Source organism: Chanos chanos, chromosome 6, assembly GCF_902362185.1.
Source record: "Chanos chanos chromosome 6, fChaCha1.1, whole genome shotgun sequence".
Lineage (NCBI taxonomy): Eukaryota > Metazoa > Chordata > Actinopteri > Gonorynchiformes > Chanidae > Chanos > Chanos chanos.
This window is the reverse complement of record NC_044500.1, coordinates 30,805,684-30,820,223: the sequence shown is the minus strand read 5'-3', so window position 1 is coordinate 30,820,223 and position 14,540 is coordinate 30,805,684. Positions and strand designations below refer to the sequence as shown.

Here is a 14,540-nt window from a genome sequence, read left to right as displayed (position 1 = left end):
CCTGTCTGCTATTATGGGGCTCTCATAAATCCTCTATATCCAAGCTGTTGAAGTTTTTAGAAAATACTGTAACAGGAAATGGGTAATACTGTCATTTCAGCATATGAAATTCTTCATTTGAACTGTGAGGCAAAAACATTTCGAGGACAAAAATGGTTCAATGGAGAATTTGATTTATTTTTTCAATAGATTAAAAAAATAATTTCTCATTCAAATTTAATCAGTTTGTTTAAAATATAAATTAAAGCCATGTTGACTTTCCAAGTTTTTACTCTGTTTTGCACAGTCTAATTGTTATCCCGACAGTGAAGTGTTCCTTCACAGCCATGCATCGAGGCATTTGTTAACCATGAAGTGCAATTTGCATGTCTGAGCTTTCATTCCCGAGTCACTGTATTGATCTATCCCTCTAAACAAGTGATCAAGAATTGTACAATTTGTAGGCAGCTGTCAAGCCTGTTATATGTATGATAACATATTCTCTTCTTTGGAATCAGATGACCACTCAAAAGTCCTCTAAATTAGCACAGACATCCAAGTTTGGGAGGGACTTGAGGGAGTATTTCATAAGCTCTGCATAATCTTTCAAATGTATGAATTCTTTGCAACACCCTTATTTTATTTCCATGTGAACAGTGTGCACTATCAGAGAATGTGATGTCAGATATCTCTGACCTTGCCTTGCAATCCAAACAGGAATACATATAAAAGCGAGAGGGAGTGTTAGTACTTAATGACTGCTAACCATGACGCATACAGGCAGTGCAATAACAGACACACCTACACTGCAACCATGTGTAATCCTTTAAAAACATCAACAGTCATGATTGCCCAATTTGAAATTTGGTAAGAAAAAAAAACACTAAATGGTCTGATTAATGTATCCTGCTTATGTATACAACATGTCATGTTTTGTTAAGGCAAGTTTTCTGTTTGTCATGATGCACAACTTCATTCCTTCCCAGTGATTCACTTTCAAAAGACAGAAGCGTTGGCTTTCTCTTGACTGTGACTAATTGAAATCCACGTGTATATTTTTCCTCCTTACTTTTTTTTTCAGATTATCTGTTATGGAGAGAGAAATGTTCTTCATACTTTCAGTCCTAATTGAGAGTATTTATTTGATGAAGCATGCTGTTACCCCATGTTAGAGTAACCGTGCTCTTTGGAATCACAGACTGAAGAATGATGCGTTTTGTACTGATGCGGATGTCCCTGGAAAGTCAGTTACAGAAGTATGAAATATAACCAAACTGTCACTATACACAGACATTTCAAATAAGTCTCTTGTGAACTTTGTTCACTTTTCTTGCAGTTTAATCTTTGACATCAAAGAGTGGCAAGACTGTTTTGTCATTGCAATATACTTGTAAGACTGCTTCAAAGCTTGTGAATTAGACTTTTCATTTGCAATTGTGAATTAATTCCAAAGTGTGACAGTGCTGTTAGAAATGAAATATCACTGAAATATTACAAGTCTCTGACAGTACGTGTGAATTTGTTTTCATTCAGAAATGTTTGTCCTCTGTGCTTGCCAGTACATAGACAAGTGTATCTGTAGATGTTATCATGTCAGACTCTTGAAATCCATCATCTTTGGTAGAAACATTTTGACAAAGAGCATATGAGAGAAAAGAAGACCATACAGAACCTGCAAATGGTAGTTATTAGATTTCCTTTATGCAAGTGTACCTACACAAAATATTTGTTTATACAAAAGTAATAACACAGTTTCCTTTGTCCGAAGTTTCCTCATGGTCAGTTAAAAAAAGTCAAGTGTTTTTGGCTGATTTTCCGTTCTTTTCAGCTTAAAAGGTTTGAAAAGATATATAAAAATATTCTTTACGCTAATCCAGTTACTGCAGTGTAAATGCTGAACAATGATGAATCAACTTACCCTGCTTCCTTTTGTTTTGTTTCTTTTGGTTGCACAGTGTGGAGGTCTCTTTGTAAAACCAGTACAGGGATGTAATGATCAGGAGGTTATCAAAAGTTATAAGTAATTTGTATTTGTGTGTATGAAACTACATATTTATTATTTTCACTGCAAACAAAATGAGTTGAGAAAGTCTGTCCCCATTCACAAGAGTGCCTGACTTTTATATATCTCTTTTGATCCACTTCAGCTTGAGTATCTAAACATATCAGAGTAGCACAGGTAGTCCATGTGGTACTGCATTCTTTGGTACTGCATTCCGAAAATTTTGCTGTACACATTTCAAAGATTTTTGGGAAGTCTTGTCTTTTTTGAGTAAAATTTGCTATGTTTCTCCTAGCCATACAGATACAGTGCCTATGGAAAATCTACACTCAAACCTAGCTGCATGCTGTAACGGGGGCAAGTTAGCCTTTACACAAACATTTGATATAATGAACAATAATTGACTGAATAATTACAGTAGACTGAACAACCAATTATGTACTCTGCACACAGGACAAGACAACGTTTTATTGAAAGGAAGCAATCAAAATAAGAGTCTGCTTGACACAACAAACATGTAGTTTAGAAATATTTTGTCCACAAAGGTGTGCCAAACCTGACGCATGAGCCAGTGACCAAATCACTACTAATAGCATGTTGGTCATATAAAAGGTTAAGGAGGAGGCGTCTGTTTTCAGTGTGTGAAAAGGGTGGGGTGTCATCTGTACAAAACAGAAAATGATTTCATAGATCTGCACACTTAATTTTAGACATGTGTCTGATGTGTAATGAGATGTGCATGTTGTAAAAACTAGGCCAACGCCTGATAATGGCGAGCAAGTCGGAAGAGAGCAAGTCCGTTGGACACTGAAGCAGCTGCTAGCAGTATTTTTGTGAGTGCGCAAACTTCTGAAAAAAAATTTGTTGGTTGCCATGCAGACAATGGATTGCAAAGATAGGCATTAATTTCCTGTTTGGCAACAGTTTCCCCTTATTTAATTGGAATGGAAATCAGGTGGGGGTTTTTTGTTGTTTTTTCCCTGAAACATTTAGCTTCTCAAATTACTCTCAGACTGCTCTTAAGTTTCTTTTAAAAACTGCACGTTCATCAGAATTGTGGTTTATAAAAACATTTCTGAGCAGTGTAAACTTGCTTCAAAGACTTCGTGAGACCTTGTGGCTGACAGAGACACATTGAATGATGTACATTTCATAGTTATAGATTAAAATGCAGGGTGAATGGTAGCACAGTGGGTAGTGCTGTCACCTCTCAGCAAGAAAGTCCTGGGTTCGACAGTCCAAAGACATGCATGTCAGGCGAATTGGAGATACTAAATTGCCCCTAGGTGTGAATGTGTGTGTCTGCCCTGTGATGGACTTGTGACCTGTCCAGGGTGTTTCCCTGCCTTTTGCCCAATGAATGCTGGGATAGGCTCCAGCACCCCCCATGACCTTAACTGGGATAAGCGGCTTAGATAATGAGTGAGTGATTAAAATGCCACAGGATATGGGTCAACTTCATGTGAAATTTGGCCTAATTTAGGCACTAGAATATTGTCCTAATAGACTGCAAAAGTAGTTACTGGCATTAAAAAGATCCTTCAAATGTGTGTGGAATTCATTAACTAAATTGCATAGTGGTTCTTTAAACTGCCAGAAATTACCATTATGGAATAAAAAGAAGAAAGTAAAAAAAAACAAAAAAAAACCCTATAGTTAGCTTACAGTTGCATAGTAGTTGATAAGTGCTTTTATAACCGAAACTGCATACCTGTATCCGTCAGTACCGATTACATTTTTTAAAAGGGTTCAGCACAATGGAGGACTCGTTAATAATGCCAGATTATTAAATATACAGTAATGAATGAACACATACAGACATCGATAATGGAAAAGTCAATGACAGAATTATAAGACAAGTAAAATTAGAATTCTATGGTGTGTATGGATGGTGCATATTTATTTATTTCCATCTACTCTAAGAATCACGGTAAAAAAAAAAACGTGAAAATGAATATAGATTTTGATCAGTTTTGTAAGACTTATTCAGGAAAAAAAGGACCAAGTGGCCACGGTTCTTTCTAGTTTGCATGTTCTCCCCTTGTCTGCACGGGTTTTCTCCGTGAACTCCGGTTTCCTCTCACAGTCCAAAGACATGCAAGTCAGATGAATTGAAGATACTAAATTGCCCTATGTGTGAATGTGTTTGTGTGTGTGTCTGCCCTGTGATGGACTGGCAACCTGTCTAGGGTGTTACCCTGCCTTTTGCCCAATGAATGCTGGGATATGCTCCGGTACCCCCTGCGACCCTAATTAGAATAAGCACCTTGGAGAACGAATGAGTGAGTGAGTAATTCAGACTGTGAAGATTCAGATGTTTTTGTATTTTATGCAAAATTCTACCTAGACTCGATCAAACTGCATTCATTTGTTCATTTTCAGTCTGGAGTGTTTGGCTGTTTTTTATTTTTCATTGTCTGATTCATAAGGTCTGTATTACAGCACTTGGAAAATGGTTATTTATTATATAGAGGTATATCAATAATTTAAACATTTAACATTCAAAATACCTTAAAGCCACTGCTTTCCTCTGAATTTTGCTGTTTGGATGAATTTATACTCGACATGTCCTATTCCATCTGCAGAGGGGTGTTGGAGAAATAAAGATAGTTTGCTGCAATAGCAGGAGAAAGGCGCAAAGTCATGATGATCAGGACGCACAGTATCAGCCTAGCACAAACTGGCTCTATTTGTTTAGATTAAACTGTGTTTCATGTATGAGTCATCTGAGGTAAGCTAAGGCCAGGGCCAAGTTATTTTTTATAATTCAGAAGGGTGAAACCTGAGAAATAATAGTGTATAAAATAGCAGGTTCTGGGAAGTTTGGAAAAGTTCTGGAAATAATGGTGACTGACAAGACAGGTAAAGAATGTAACAGGTGTGACTTATAATTGACTTGTATGTTCATTGGATGTCTATTTTTAGTGCTCTGATAAGATTTCGAATGTAAGCAAGTGATTCTTGAGGGTTGATTCAGTCACTCCCGGGACCTGACTCAGTTTGTTGCACTCTGTTCACCGCTGGATGCAATAAACTTGCACTGCATCAGACTCATCGAGACTTTGGCTGTTTTTGAGACTTAGAATTTTATTGAAGATGTAGCATTGGAGTGAGGAACAAAGCGTGGTGTTGGAACTCAGTCACATCTGGCCTGGACTTGCAGTCTCTCCCCCAGGGGTCAAGTTACCCTATAAATTTGTGTTACTTAAAACATGACATTTATGAGATCATGGAATCGCCTGTCCTTTCCCTGCTATTTTTTTTCCATTTGTTTTATAACAACAATAACACAAGGGTTTTTTTTTCCTTCTTGTATTGTACGCATTTTGTTGGGAGTTGGGTGTGAATAGTGGGGGAAGGGCACTGGCAATGAATGTTGTTTATTGAGCCTGAAGAAATGGAAGTTGGAAACAACCAGAAACCTGTAGTGGGACTATGAAAAGCCGTCTACTCTTCCTTAGGGACATAAAGCCCTGAAAGCGATGTGCAACCACAGTTTCCTAGTGTAAAAAGAACTGGTTTATTATATCAGGGCAACAAAATATCAAACTGATTCACTATGAAGCACAGCTGACTATCAGTACATACATACAGTGTTGCTTTGTCCAGTCATCAACATTATTGATTCTTTTATTGATTTATGAATATGCAATTGTTAATTTGATGACACATTATTATTGATGACTATCAGTATGATTCAAATTAACTCTGTTTAGAATGTTTGGTCAAGTAGTCATTAATAAATTGAGTTCAAACTGTCAGTGTGTTAGGGTACAAAACAGTAGAATCAGCCTTACAATTATAATTATCAGTTTTCATTAGACTGTTGGAAACACTTTTTTTTCTCCCCCAAAAAAAGAATCTACTTTGTATTTCAGCACAAATGTCTGTTGCTTGTCTTGTTCTTTTTGTGATTGTACTGATATTATATTGGTTGACATACATTTAATGTTTTATTTTGGGATTCCTGAATGCAATTCATTTTTTCATCCAAGACCTCACCTGTATATGGTAACACAGCATGAACATTTGTGTTTGTAGTGCAAAGTTCGAAAGCTTCAGGATGCTCTCCCATTCAGTGTCCACTGTGCTCAGTGATATTCCTTTGGTATATCAGATCTTTCTGTGCTTCAGTATCTTAAACAGCAACATTTTCATAACAGTGATTCCATTTTTTATGCTACTCTAGGAGGTTAGGTATGATAGGTGAGTCCGCCTCTGGTGAATCCTGAAACCAAAAGAATTTAGTTCTTACTAAGTAAAAGTTCCCAGCAAAGGGAAAAACATTATTCACACACATACTCTCAAAATGCTTATTTGACTCTCACCCCAAAAGGCTCAGCAAATGCTTTATAGCCACTGTACAAAGGGTTAGGTATGGATACTAAAGCAGGATTGCCACCCTCCCTTGTAGAAGTCCCATCATCTTCGTTCTGCAAGACATACATGTTCACCCATCAGTCAAAATATGCAACATACGTGTTCACTCATCAGTCAAAATATAACCTTGATTAAACACATACCAGATCTCATACTGTCTAGTTACAACCATATTGGTTCTGTGGGATTTGGAGATCCTTTGCTTTACATGGGCAGTTACTGAGAATTGTCAGTTACTGGTCTTGGTTGTACACCTCCAAACAAATCTAAGTATCTGCTTCTCTAGAGCAAGTGTACTGGACAATGGGTACCAACCATGTATGTCTAACACTACTGACCAGTGAACAAGGTGAACCAGACATGGCCACTAGCTAAACATGTTAAACATATTGGTTTTTTCTAATGTTCTCATAGAGTGTTGTATGCAGGATCATGGAAAATATACAAAGAATGTTCTGGTGCAGATGATGTAAAACATTCAGTTGGAAGTTGAACATTTCTAAGGTGTATTGGTGGTGCCCATTTACCCTGAAGTACTGGAACCGAAATGCATCGTTCTTATACTTGAGGACGTAGTATGCAAACCCAGCAACAATACCAATCACGAGAATTGTGATTAAGATGGAAGTCACAGTAGTGCTGCTGGAGTGTGACCCAAGGGGTGCAGGTTTTACCTGTATTATAATGAAAGAAATGGTCTTATTAATGTATTTTGCATTAACAGTTTGGCCTTAGCATTTCCAAATGACTAAGAATTCAGCACAAACACAAGCCATTTTTAATGTCTTGTACAGGCAGTTCAGCTTAATTGTTCAAAATCTGACTCTTCAAATGTTGAATTGCTAACCTTAACATAGGAACAAAACTGTAATGCTACCTCTTACTACATTAGTAAATAGCAACGAAGCATCAAAGAGTCACTCACAGTTACCAGGGGAGCCCTCAGTGGGCCCTGAATGACATGGATTATTCCATTGATGGCTGGGATGTTCCAGGCTAAAATCACTCTCTTGTTCACAAGCTTTTGAGATTGGGCATCCTGTAGGACGACAATATAACTTCACAATAGCTGAAACTGAATTATGCAGGGAATACGTAGTCAGGTGGTCTGAGGTCCATTGTCACCATAGCGGTCAGTAAATCCACTGTACATACCTATCAATGTGTCCTTTTCCTACAGGACAGCTGTATCTAAATGGTGTATGCAAGCAAGTACAGTGGGAACAGTTGCAGGTGTTGGATTAAACAGTGTTTTTGACTGAAACAGGGCTGGGAAAGCAGAAAGAAGAAGTAAAACTAAATTCTTCAGCTGTTTTAGTTTCACAGAGTCTGCAGTTGCTGGATGCACACCTGCAGGTTCAGATAATGCTCCCTGTCTTCCCTGTGGTGTGTGTTTCCGTGGGCTTTCCTTTTCATTTGTTAAACTAGACTAAAACTAGACTGCAAAGGGATGTTGGACCTTTGTTTAAATGCCTTCAACAGTGAGTCTGCTTCTCTGGTACAGCACACTGTTGTCATATAATCTACAGTAACACAGATGGCTCCACTTACGTCAGTCTGAGTTTTGTTGATGGTGAGTATCATTACTGACAGGTCATATCCTAATCGAGATGGAATGGCTGTGTCATGCTTTAGGTCTTCATAAAAGTGAATGCTGTTATTAGTGGATATGTGGTACTCCACATCCCTCCATGACAAAGTCTGAAAATGGGACATGGAATGGAAGGTCATACAGTTGAATGCAAATATATAGTTAAAGGTTAGATGCTTGTAGTAAAAATCTCTTGATCAATTACACCATGTCTCTGCTCTGGAATGGAATGTGTTACACATATCAGACCTCATTTGTAGAGAATCCATCATTGTGAGGCACAAACATTGTGATATTGGATGTCTTGGTTGACAGAAAATTCAACAAATTGTGTCCTTCGACGGTAGCTTCAGCATATTTTAGTAACGTCTGAGGCAGAAGGAGAATAAAATGAATCATAAGAATGAATTGATGGTTTCTAAGAAGTTTTTTTTTTCTTCTACTTTATAAGTGAAAGAGGAACTTCTTACTCTGTAAAATATTGAAAAATTTGAATTTGTGGCAACTACACTCTCCAGGTGTCCATTACAGAATTCTCCATTGCCAACATAATCCTCCCCACATTCACAAGAAACCTCTACAAAAAAGAAAACAGACATAGCTACTCACAGGTTCATACTAGAGTTTAGTTGTTATACAGCTTTCACAACATGAGTGTTTTGTTGAATACCTCTCATTCTATAGCAGTATGCATCATAGGTGCCGCTAACATCAACAGGATCTTTGTACAACACAACACCGACATGGTTGTCACCACATTTTGCAGAGGGAAACCTGATTGGATAACCCACTTTCATTCCAGCCATCCATCCCGCAGAACATAAGTGCATTCCCAACTGAAATAAGAGAAAGAGTCGTACAGTATACTAGATATCCCGCATTCAAATCAATGTTCACCAGTTTTTCAATGTAACATGTTCAGTCTCACCTTGAGTATGTTTCTTACTGATCCATATCAAAATCATTTGTCAAGATGCACTGTCTGCCACGATAGAATTAGCTTCTAAAATGCACTCATAACTGGTCACAAAGCTAGTTAAATCCCTGCTATTTCACTGAACAACACTCATAGGTCATAGCAGATGTCGATACCTGAGGCTTAAATGCTAAATGCATCTTAAATACCTGCTTTTCCTCAGTTATACTCACTGATGTAAACCAATACTGATGACACAGAATGCATCACAAAAAAGTACAAGTAAGGGCATATTTGATTATAAAAGTCACATATCTACAAAATATACAAAGTCAGCAATCAAGTTAAGCAAGAAAAAGAAAAGAAAATGTCTGCATGAATAATTATATGTGCCTAACTAAGCATGTTAAGTCATTACTGTGATCATGTCATTATGTATGTAAGATATTTTTTAGTGTCGATATGCAGAAATGCTGCTTAAACAGTCCCATGCAGTTCTTATAACTAAGTGAAGTCTGGCAAAGAAATAAAAACATTTTACTAATGAAAAATTCGGATCACGTGGATGTGAGAGATCAATCAAATGATCAGTCAGTTTATATGAATCTCTTCTGTGCTTTAGTCACCTGCTGGGCATCAGATAACTGAGAAAAGGTAGCAAGAGTTGCATCCTCAGCATCGCAGGCTGCCTCAGCAACAGTGAAATTCATCTTATATTTTCCCAGTGGAGACCTCAAGTGAAAAACGCCAGCTGTCTTAGCTGAAACCATTTAACAGAAATGTTTTAGATTATGATTTTGTAATATAACTTTACTACCATAAACGTATGGTAGTTAAGGTCACACTGACATGGCACCCTGAAAATATTAGCAGAAAACGAAATAATAATAATAATGATAATAATAATAATAATGGCACCACCACCAACAAAAACAACAACAACAATAACAACAACAACAATAACAACAACAACAACAATAATAATAATAATAATAATAATAATACATGAGAGCTGTAAACACTCACTATGAAAATGCAAATCCTTGCAGATGGCTCTTGGGTCACAACCTCCATTGTCCTCGAGACAGCGGTCGACCGGTGGCACCACTTTCTCTAAGCATTGGATTCCATTTCCCACATATCCCAAGAGACACTCGCATGTCCTCTCATTCTGAAATGAAATACTCATCATGTTAATGTGAGATTCATTTCTCTAGATAAACTGGGGCTCAGATACAAATGAGAGTCACCATACGACTTACAGGTCCAGTGAATGTGCATGTGGCAAAATCACTACAGCCACCATTAGGCTCCTCCTTGCATTTGTTTATTGGAGAGCAGTCATAGCCGTCACCACTGTATCCAGACTGGCATGAGCAAGTGACATTAATATCAGTCTGCAAACAGTCAGCCATCAGGTGACACCCTCCATTGTACTCGCTGCACAGGTCTGGAGCTGTCAGAGCCAGAGGAAATCATGAGTGTTGTTTTGCTGTCAGGCTGAAGCCTAAATACACTTGGCATTTAAGAGGCATGAACGTAGAAGTTCAACTTGTTTTCACAGAGAATTTGTCCGACATGTATTATGTTGTACATGTTGTAGCTTCTTTGAATGAATAGATTGTAAATGCCTACAAAATCATTTTTTTAGCTGAATGATTGCTAGTGGTTAGGTTAGAAATTCAAAATGTTCAAAGTGGGGAAAAATGACAGATGTTGAAGAGAGAATTGTTTGAGATATGATGTCAGAAACTTGCATTTTAAGCAAGGCTCAATTCAATTGAAATCAGTTTTTTTTTCTACAAAAAAGTCACAGTTACTCCCAATGACCAAACCTAATGCAATAGTTAGGAAGAAATCTTTTAGAGGAACACAAGGCTCAAAAGTGGGAAATCATCCTCTTCTTACTGGAACTGATTTGTTATATACATATACATATATACATACATACAAAAGCTCAAAAATTCCTCAAAATTCAGGGATGGCACAGCAAACTGTCAAGGAAAGGAACCTTACTCTAATCAACCCCCCTAATACTCACCAGTACAATTGTAGCCATTTCCTTCATAGGGAGACTGGCATTCACACTGGTTGCCGGGGAGACACACAGCATTATGATGGCACTCAGGAGAACAAACCGGTTTAACTTCTGTTAAAAAGGCAAGAGAACATTACTGGTTAAATGTTGTACCAGTGGCATTACATTCTTTGGTAATATGAATGGGTTTTACTTTTACCAATCTTGGACTCGCACTGGCTTCCTGTCCAGCCTTCCTCACAGGCACAGCTGCCATCACCCTCTGAGCCGTCATCACACTTGCCATGTACAGTGCAATTGCATGCTAAAAACAAAGGCAATTTATTAACCATTCACTCAAATACACACAGAATTTGAAATTGTCTTGATTTTGATCTTGGAGCTGAATTTTATTGCGCACCTGTGCAGTTAGAGCCATAGTAGTGAGGCTTACACAATTCACAGGCTGTACCCTTGAAACCAGGGTTACAGATGCAGCCCCCTGTACCAGTTTTGCCATCATCACATTTACCATGCTCACCACAAGGTGCCTCAAGGCCCCCAGGACACACTGAAACACAAAATGCTAAGGTCAAAACACACGTGTAAGAAAATCAAACATACACGAAGGATATTGTTACATTTTTAGCATTCTTTGTAATTTTCTGCATTTCATACATGGCTGTTCACACTGCAATGGAGTGGTGATAAGGAATCCAGATCAGTCATGGAACATGAGTTCAGTTCCTCCCCCAGAAGGAAAATTAACCTTGTACTGGACAGTAGTAAAGACTTCTTATACAGCCAGTGTGTCTCAGCTAGACATTTAACCCTATATCGCCCCAAGTCTCCACACTGATGCAGACATTGACTGTTGGCAAGAGGTTAAATCAGAGATCAGAGTGTACATATTCTCCTCATGAGACACCTCAATCTGATGCTCTCATCTATTTTGTGGGAGTTTTTGTCTTAGATGACATCCATTGATATGATATTGTATAAAAATATTGTATTACAAAAAAAGTCCTACTCTAAATTTGGTAACTCAGACTCTAAATAAAGGGTTGTGAACAAAGACTATGCATACAGGACTTACACAGTTTAAATGTGTCAATGTTTTATGGTGTTATTTTCAAAGAAATGTTTTTCTATTTTTGCTGAGTTATATGGTTCCATGCCACTATTTCATTCACCTCGTAGTTGTGGCAAATCTTGCAGTTACAAAGCCTCTTGAACCCAGACTTTAGGGAGAAGAATTCACAGTTAGCTGGGGCTATCAAGAGGAGAACTTAATGCAGTCTCAAAACTGGGTCAACCATGTCAAACTTTATTAGCTATCTATTACACACCTGGGAAGTGAGTCAACAGGGTGATAGCTAGTTGACATTACATCAAGTTGCTACCTGCCTATTTTACTATTGCTATCTTTACAGGTTCTCATCTCTGGTGAGATTGTATAACACTGGCTAATCATTTCTTATAGTTTTCTTGCTGCGTGCAGATCACAGACTTGCACAATGGCTGTTAAAAAAAAAAAAACAGTTACCCTACTCCACGTTCTTCGCTCAGCATCGCCCACTGCTGTTTGACAAACTAGCCATACATCCGTCAGATCATATGTGATTACTGAAGTTGGCTAGGCTGGCATGTAGCCACTGGTAGCAATTCATTTACAGTAGATGAAATAAGCAGTCACCTCTCGTTGGAGAGTGTATCTACTAATTTTGGTGATCAGACCTTTTATTAAGCTTCCCTGATCATATTTTAATAGTTCAATTATGAACATTGTTTCTAGATAAGAGGCCACAGCTGTCAATCTTGCTGTCTTTTTTCATTATACACTACAGAATGTTGTATGGAACCAAGCTCCTTTAAAGTTAAGTTTTTATTGAATTTTTTCATATATGCAACAGTGTATTGTGTCTAAGTGTCAGATCTACTGGTTGTTCCTGCCTCTTCAATTAAGTTAGAATCTTCTTTAAACCATTGCTGATATGTGACCTAGCACTGAAGAAAAGATAGTCAATGGATTCTCTAGAGATGAGCACAATGGAATTTATCAGCACTCATTTATTAACACTCAAGTGATTGAATGTTCATAGCTAAAATAGACTTGAGACCTGACTTACTCAGGACTTTACACTGGAGTCAGATTTGTCCTTCTGGAACCTGAAATTTGATCTTGACTACAGCTTGGAGATTGATTTAGATGTCCATAAATGCCATTTGCATGTTTTGGTGAATTTTGCGTCTTTTCATGGTTTTCCAATCTTAACGTGGGGCAAAAGCTCTTTTGAGTTCTGTCACTCTTGCCTTTCAAGGTGTCACTTGTGCAGTAAACAGGTTTTTGGGCTTTACATAATCTCACCTTGACAGTCTCTCCCATAATGGTTTTTGCAACAGCGTGGAAGCCATGTCATTTTTGTACACACTCTCTGACACATAGGTCTGTTGTATCCAAAGTCATGGAAATCATATCCAAATCCATGTCCATAACTGAATCCAAATGGGCGGTGAAATCTGTGACGTCTGGGTGAGAAGAACAGTGGCGTGCACACTTTAGTCTTGCCCTGAAAACAAAGTAATGTATATTAACACAAATACTGAGGTATGGTTCATGCATCTACAGAAACACACTAATTATGACTCCTTGTGGTTTTTATACAGATAAAACACATGGTAAGCTTTTATTTTGTAATGAACAACACTTCAGAGGTTTGAATGTACTGTATGAAAGCTTACTGTGTCTTTAGAGTTAGTTTGACAATGGGGTGGAAAGAGACAAAGTCCACATCGACCCTAAAAAGAAAACCAGAAAAAATACACCTGTATATCACATTTAACTTGATTAAAAATAGCAATTTCTATAAATTCTGAAAGCATTACAAAATGTCCTACTGTGATTTCTGTCTCCTCAAAACCATCACAGCGAGCCCCTATATTAGGTGGCTCAAGAAGTTGATCAATTCCATAGGCAATGCCTGAGTCAAAGACCATGTGCCTTTCAACGATCTTGGCATTGTTTCCATCTATTAAAATGTTTCCCTGAAAGACAGAATCAAGAGAGCTCCAAATCACTGATATTTACTTGATCAGTGACACATTTCTGTTTTTTGGGGTTTTTTTTAAGGATTTTACTTAAAGAATTCTAGCATATTTGGAGAATGAATCACATTGTATACCAGTTTGGGGTGGGGGGGGGGGGGGCACATTTTAGTGTGCATACTGCATACCTCATTTAAAGAGAGAAAAAAGCAGGAACTCACAACAAGGTTTTTGTCACAGCTGAAGGTGAGAGGTGTCCCGTAAATTGTGCGTACAAATTTTTCATGTGGAAGACCTAAAGCCACAATCTGTAACAAGAGCTTAATTAATTTGATTTAAAACAGAAATAAATGTATTTTTCAGTAATATTGAGCTATTTAAATTAGCATCTTATCAATTAAATCTCACTCATTTGGTTGATTGTCTGATTAATACACATCCAAAGCTACCTGACACTTTGAGTTTGTTCCTTGAATTGACTAGATTCCTAAATCAGGGTGCAGTGTTTAAGTCTGTCTACATAGTTACTATCATCAGAAATAACTGTTACATGATGTCTAGATGTCTAAGGTCATCTGTCACTCCTGAAAGATGTGTTTAGGCTTTTAGA

General features: G+C 37.7%; 1 protein-coding gene across 1 annotated transcript in view; it reads right to left on the bottom strand.

Annotated features, from left to right (window-relative positions):
• Nucleotides 1–5,533: 5,533 nt before the first annotated feature.
• The window catches only part of stab1 (stabilin 1), a 32,340-nt gene continuing 23,333 nt past the window's right edge, over nt 5,534–14,540 (bottom strand). The window contains exons 52-69 of the mRNA XM_030777005.1: nt 14,152–14,238; nt 13,784–13,930; nt 13,628–13,684; nt 13,254–13,455; nt 11,307–11,456; nt 11,106–11,210; nt 10,910–11,017; nt 10,131–10,324; nt 9,895–10,039; nt 9,495–9,628; nt 8,623–8,788; nt 8,423–8,529; nt 8,202–8,321; nt 7,913–8,062; nt 7,287–7,400; nt 6,889–7,035; nt 6,310–6,414; nt 5,534–6,209 (exon numbers count right to left, since the gene is read on the bottom strand). Of these exons, the coding sequence (XP_030632865.1) occupies nt 6,162–6,209; nt 6,310–6,414; nt 6,889–7,035; nt 7,287–7,400; nt 7,913–8,062; nt 8,202–8,321; nt 8,423–8,529; nt 8,623–8,788; nt 9,495–9,628; nt 9,895–10,039; nt 10,131–10,324; nt 10,910–11,017; nt 11,106–11,210; nt 11,307–11,456; nt 13,254–13,455; nt 13,628–13,684; nt 13,784–13,930; nt 14,152–14,238 (2,286 nt within the window). The 3' untranslated portion in view covers nt 5,534–6,161. The remainder of the gene's footprint in view (nt 6,210–6,309; nt 6,415–6,888; nt 7,036–7,286; nt 7,401–7,912; nt 8,063–8,201; nt 8,322–8,422; nt 8,530–8,622; nt 8,789–9,494; nt 9,629–9,894; nt 10,040–10,130; nt 10,325–10,909; nt 11,018–11,105; nt 11,211–11,306; nt 11,457–13,253; nt 13,456–13,627; nt 13,685–13,783; nt 13,931–14,151; nt 14,239–14,540) is intronic.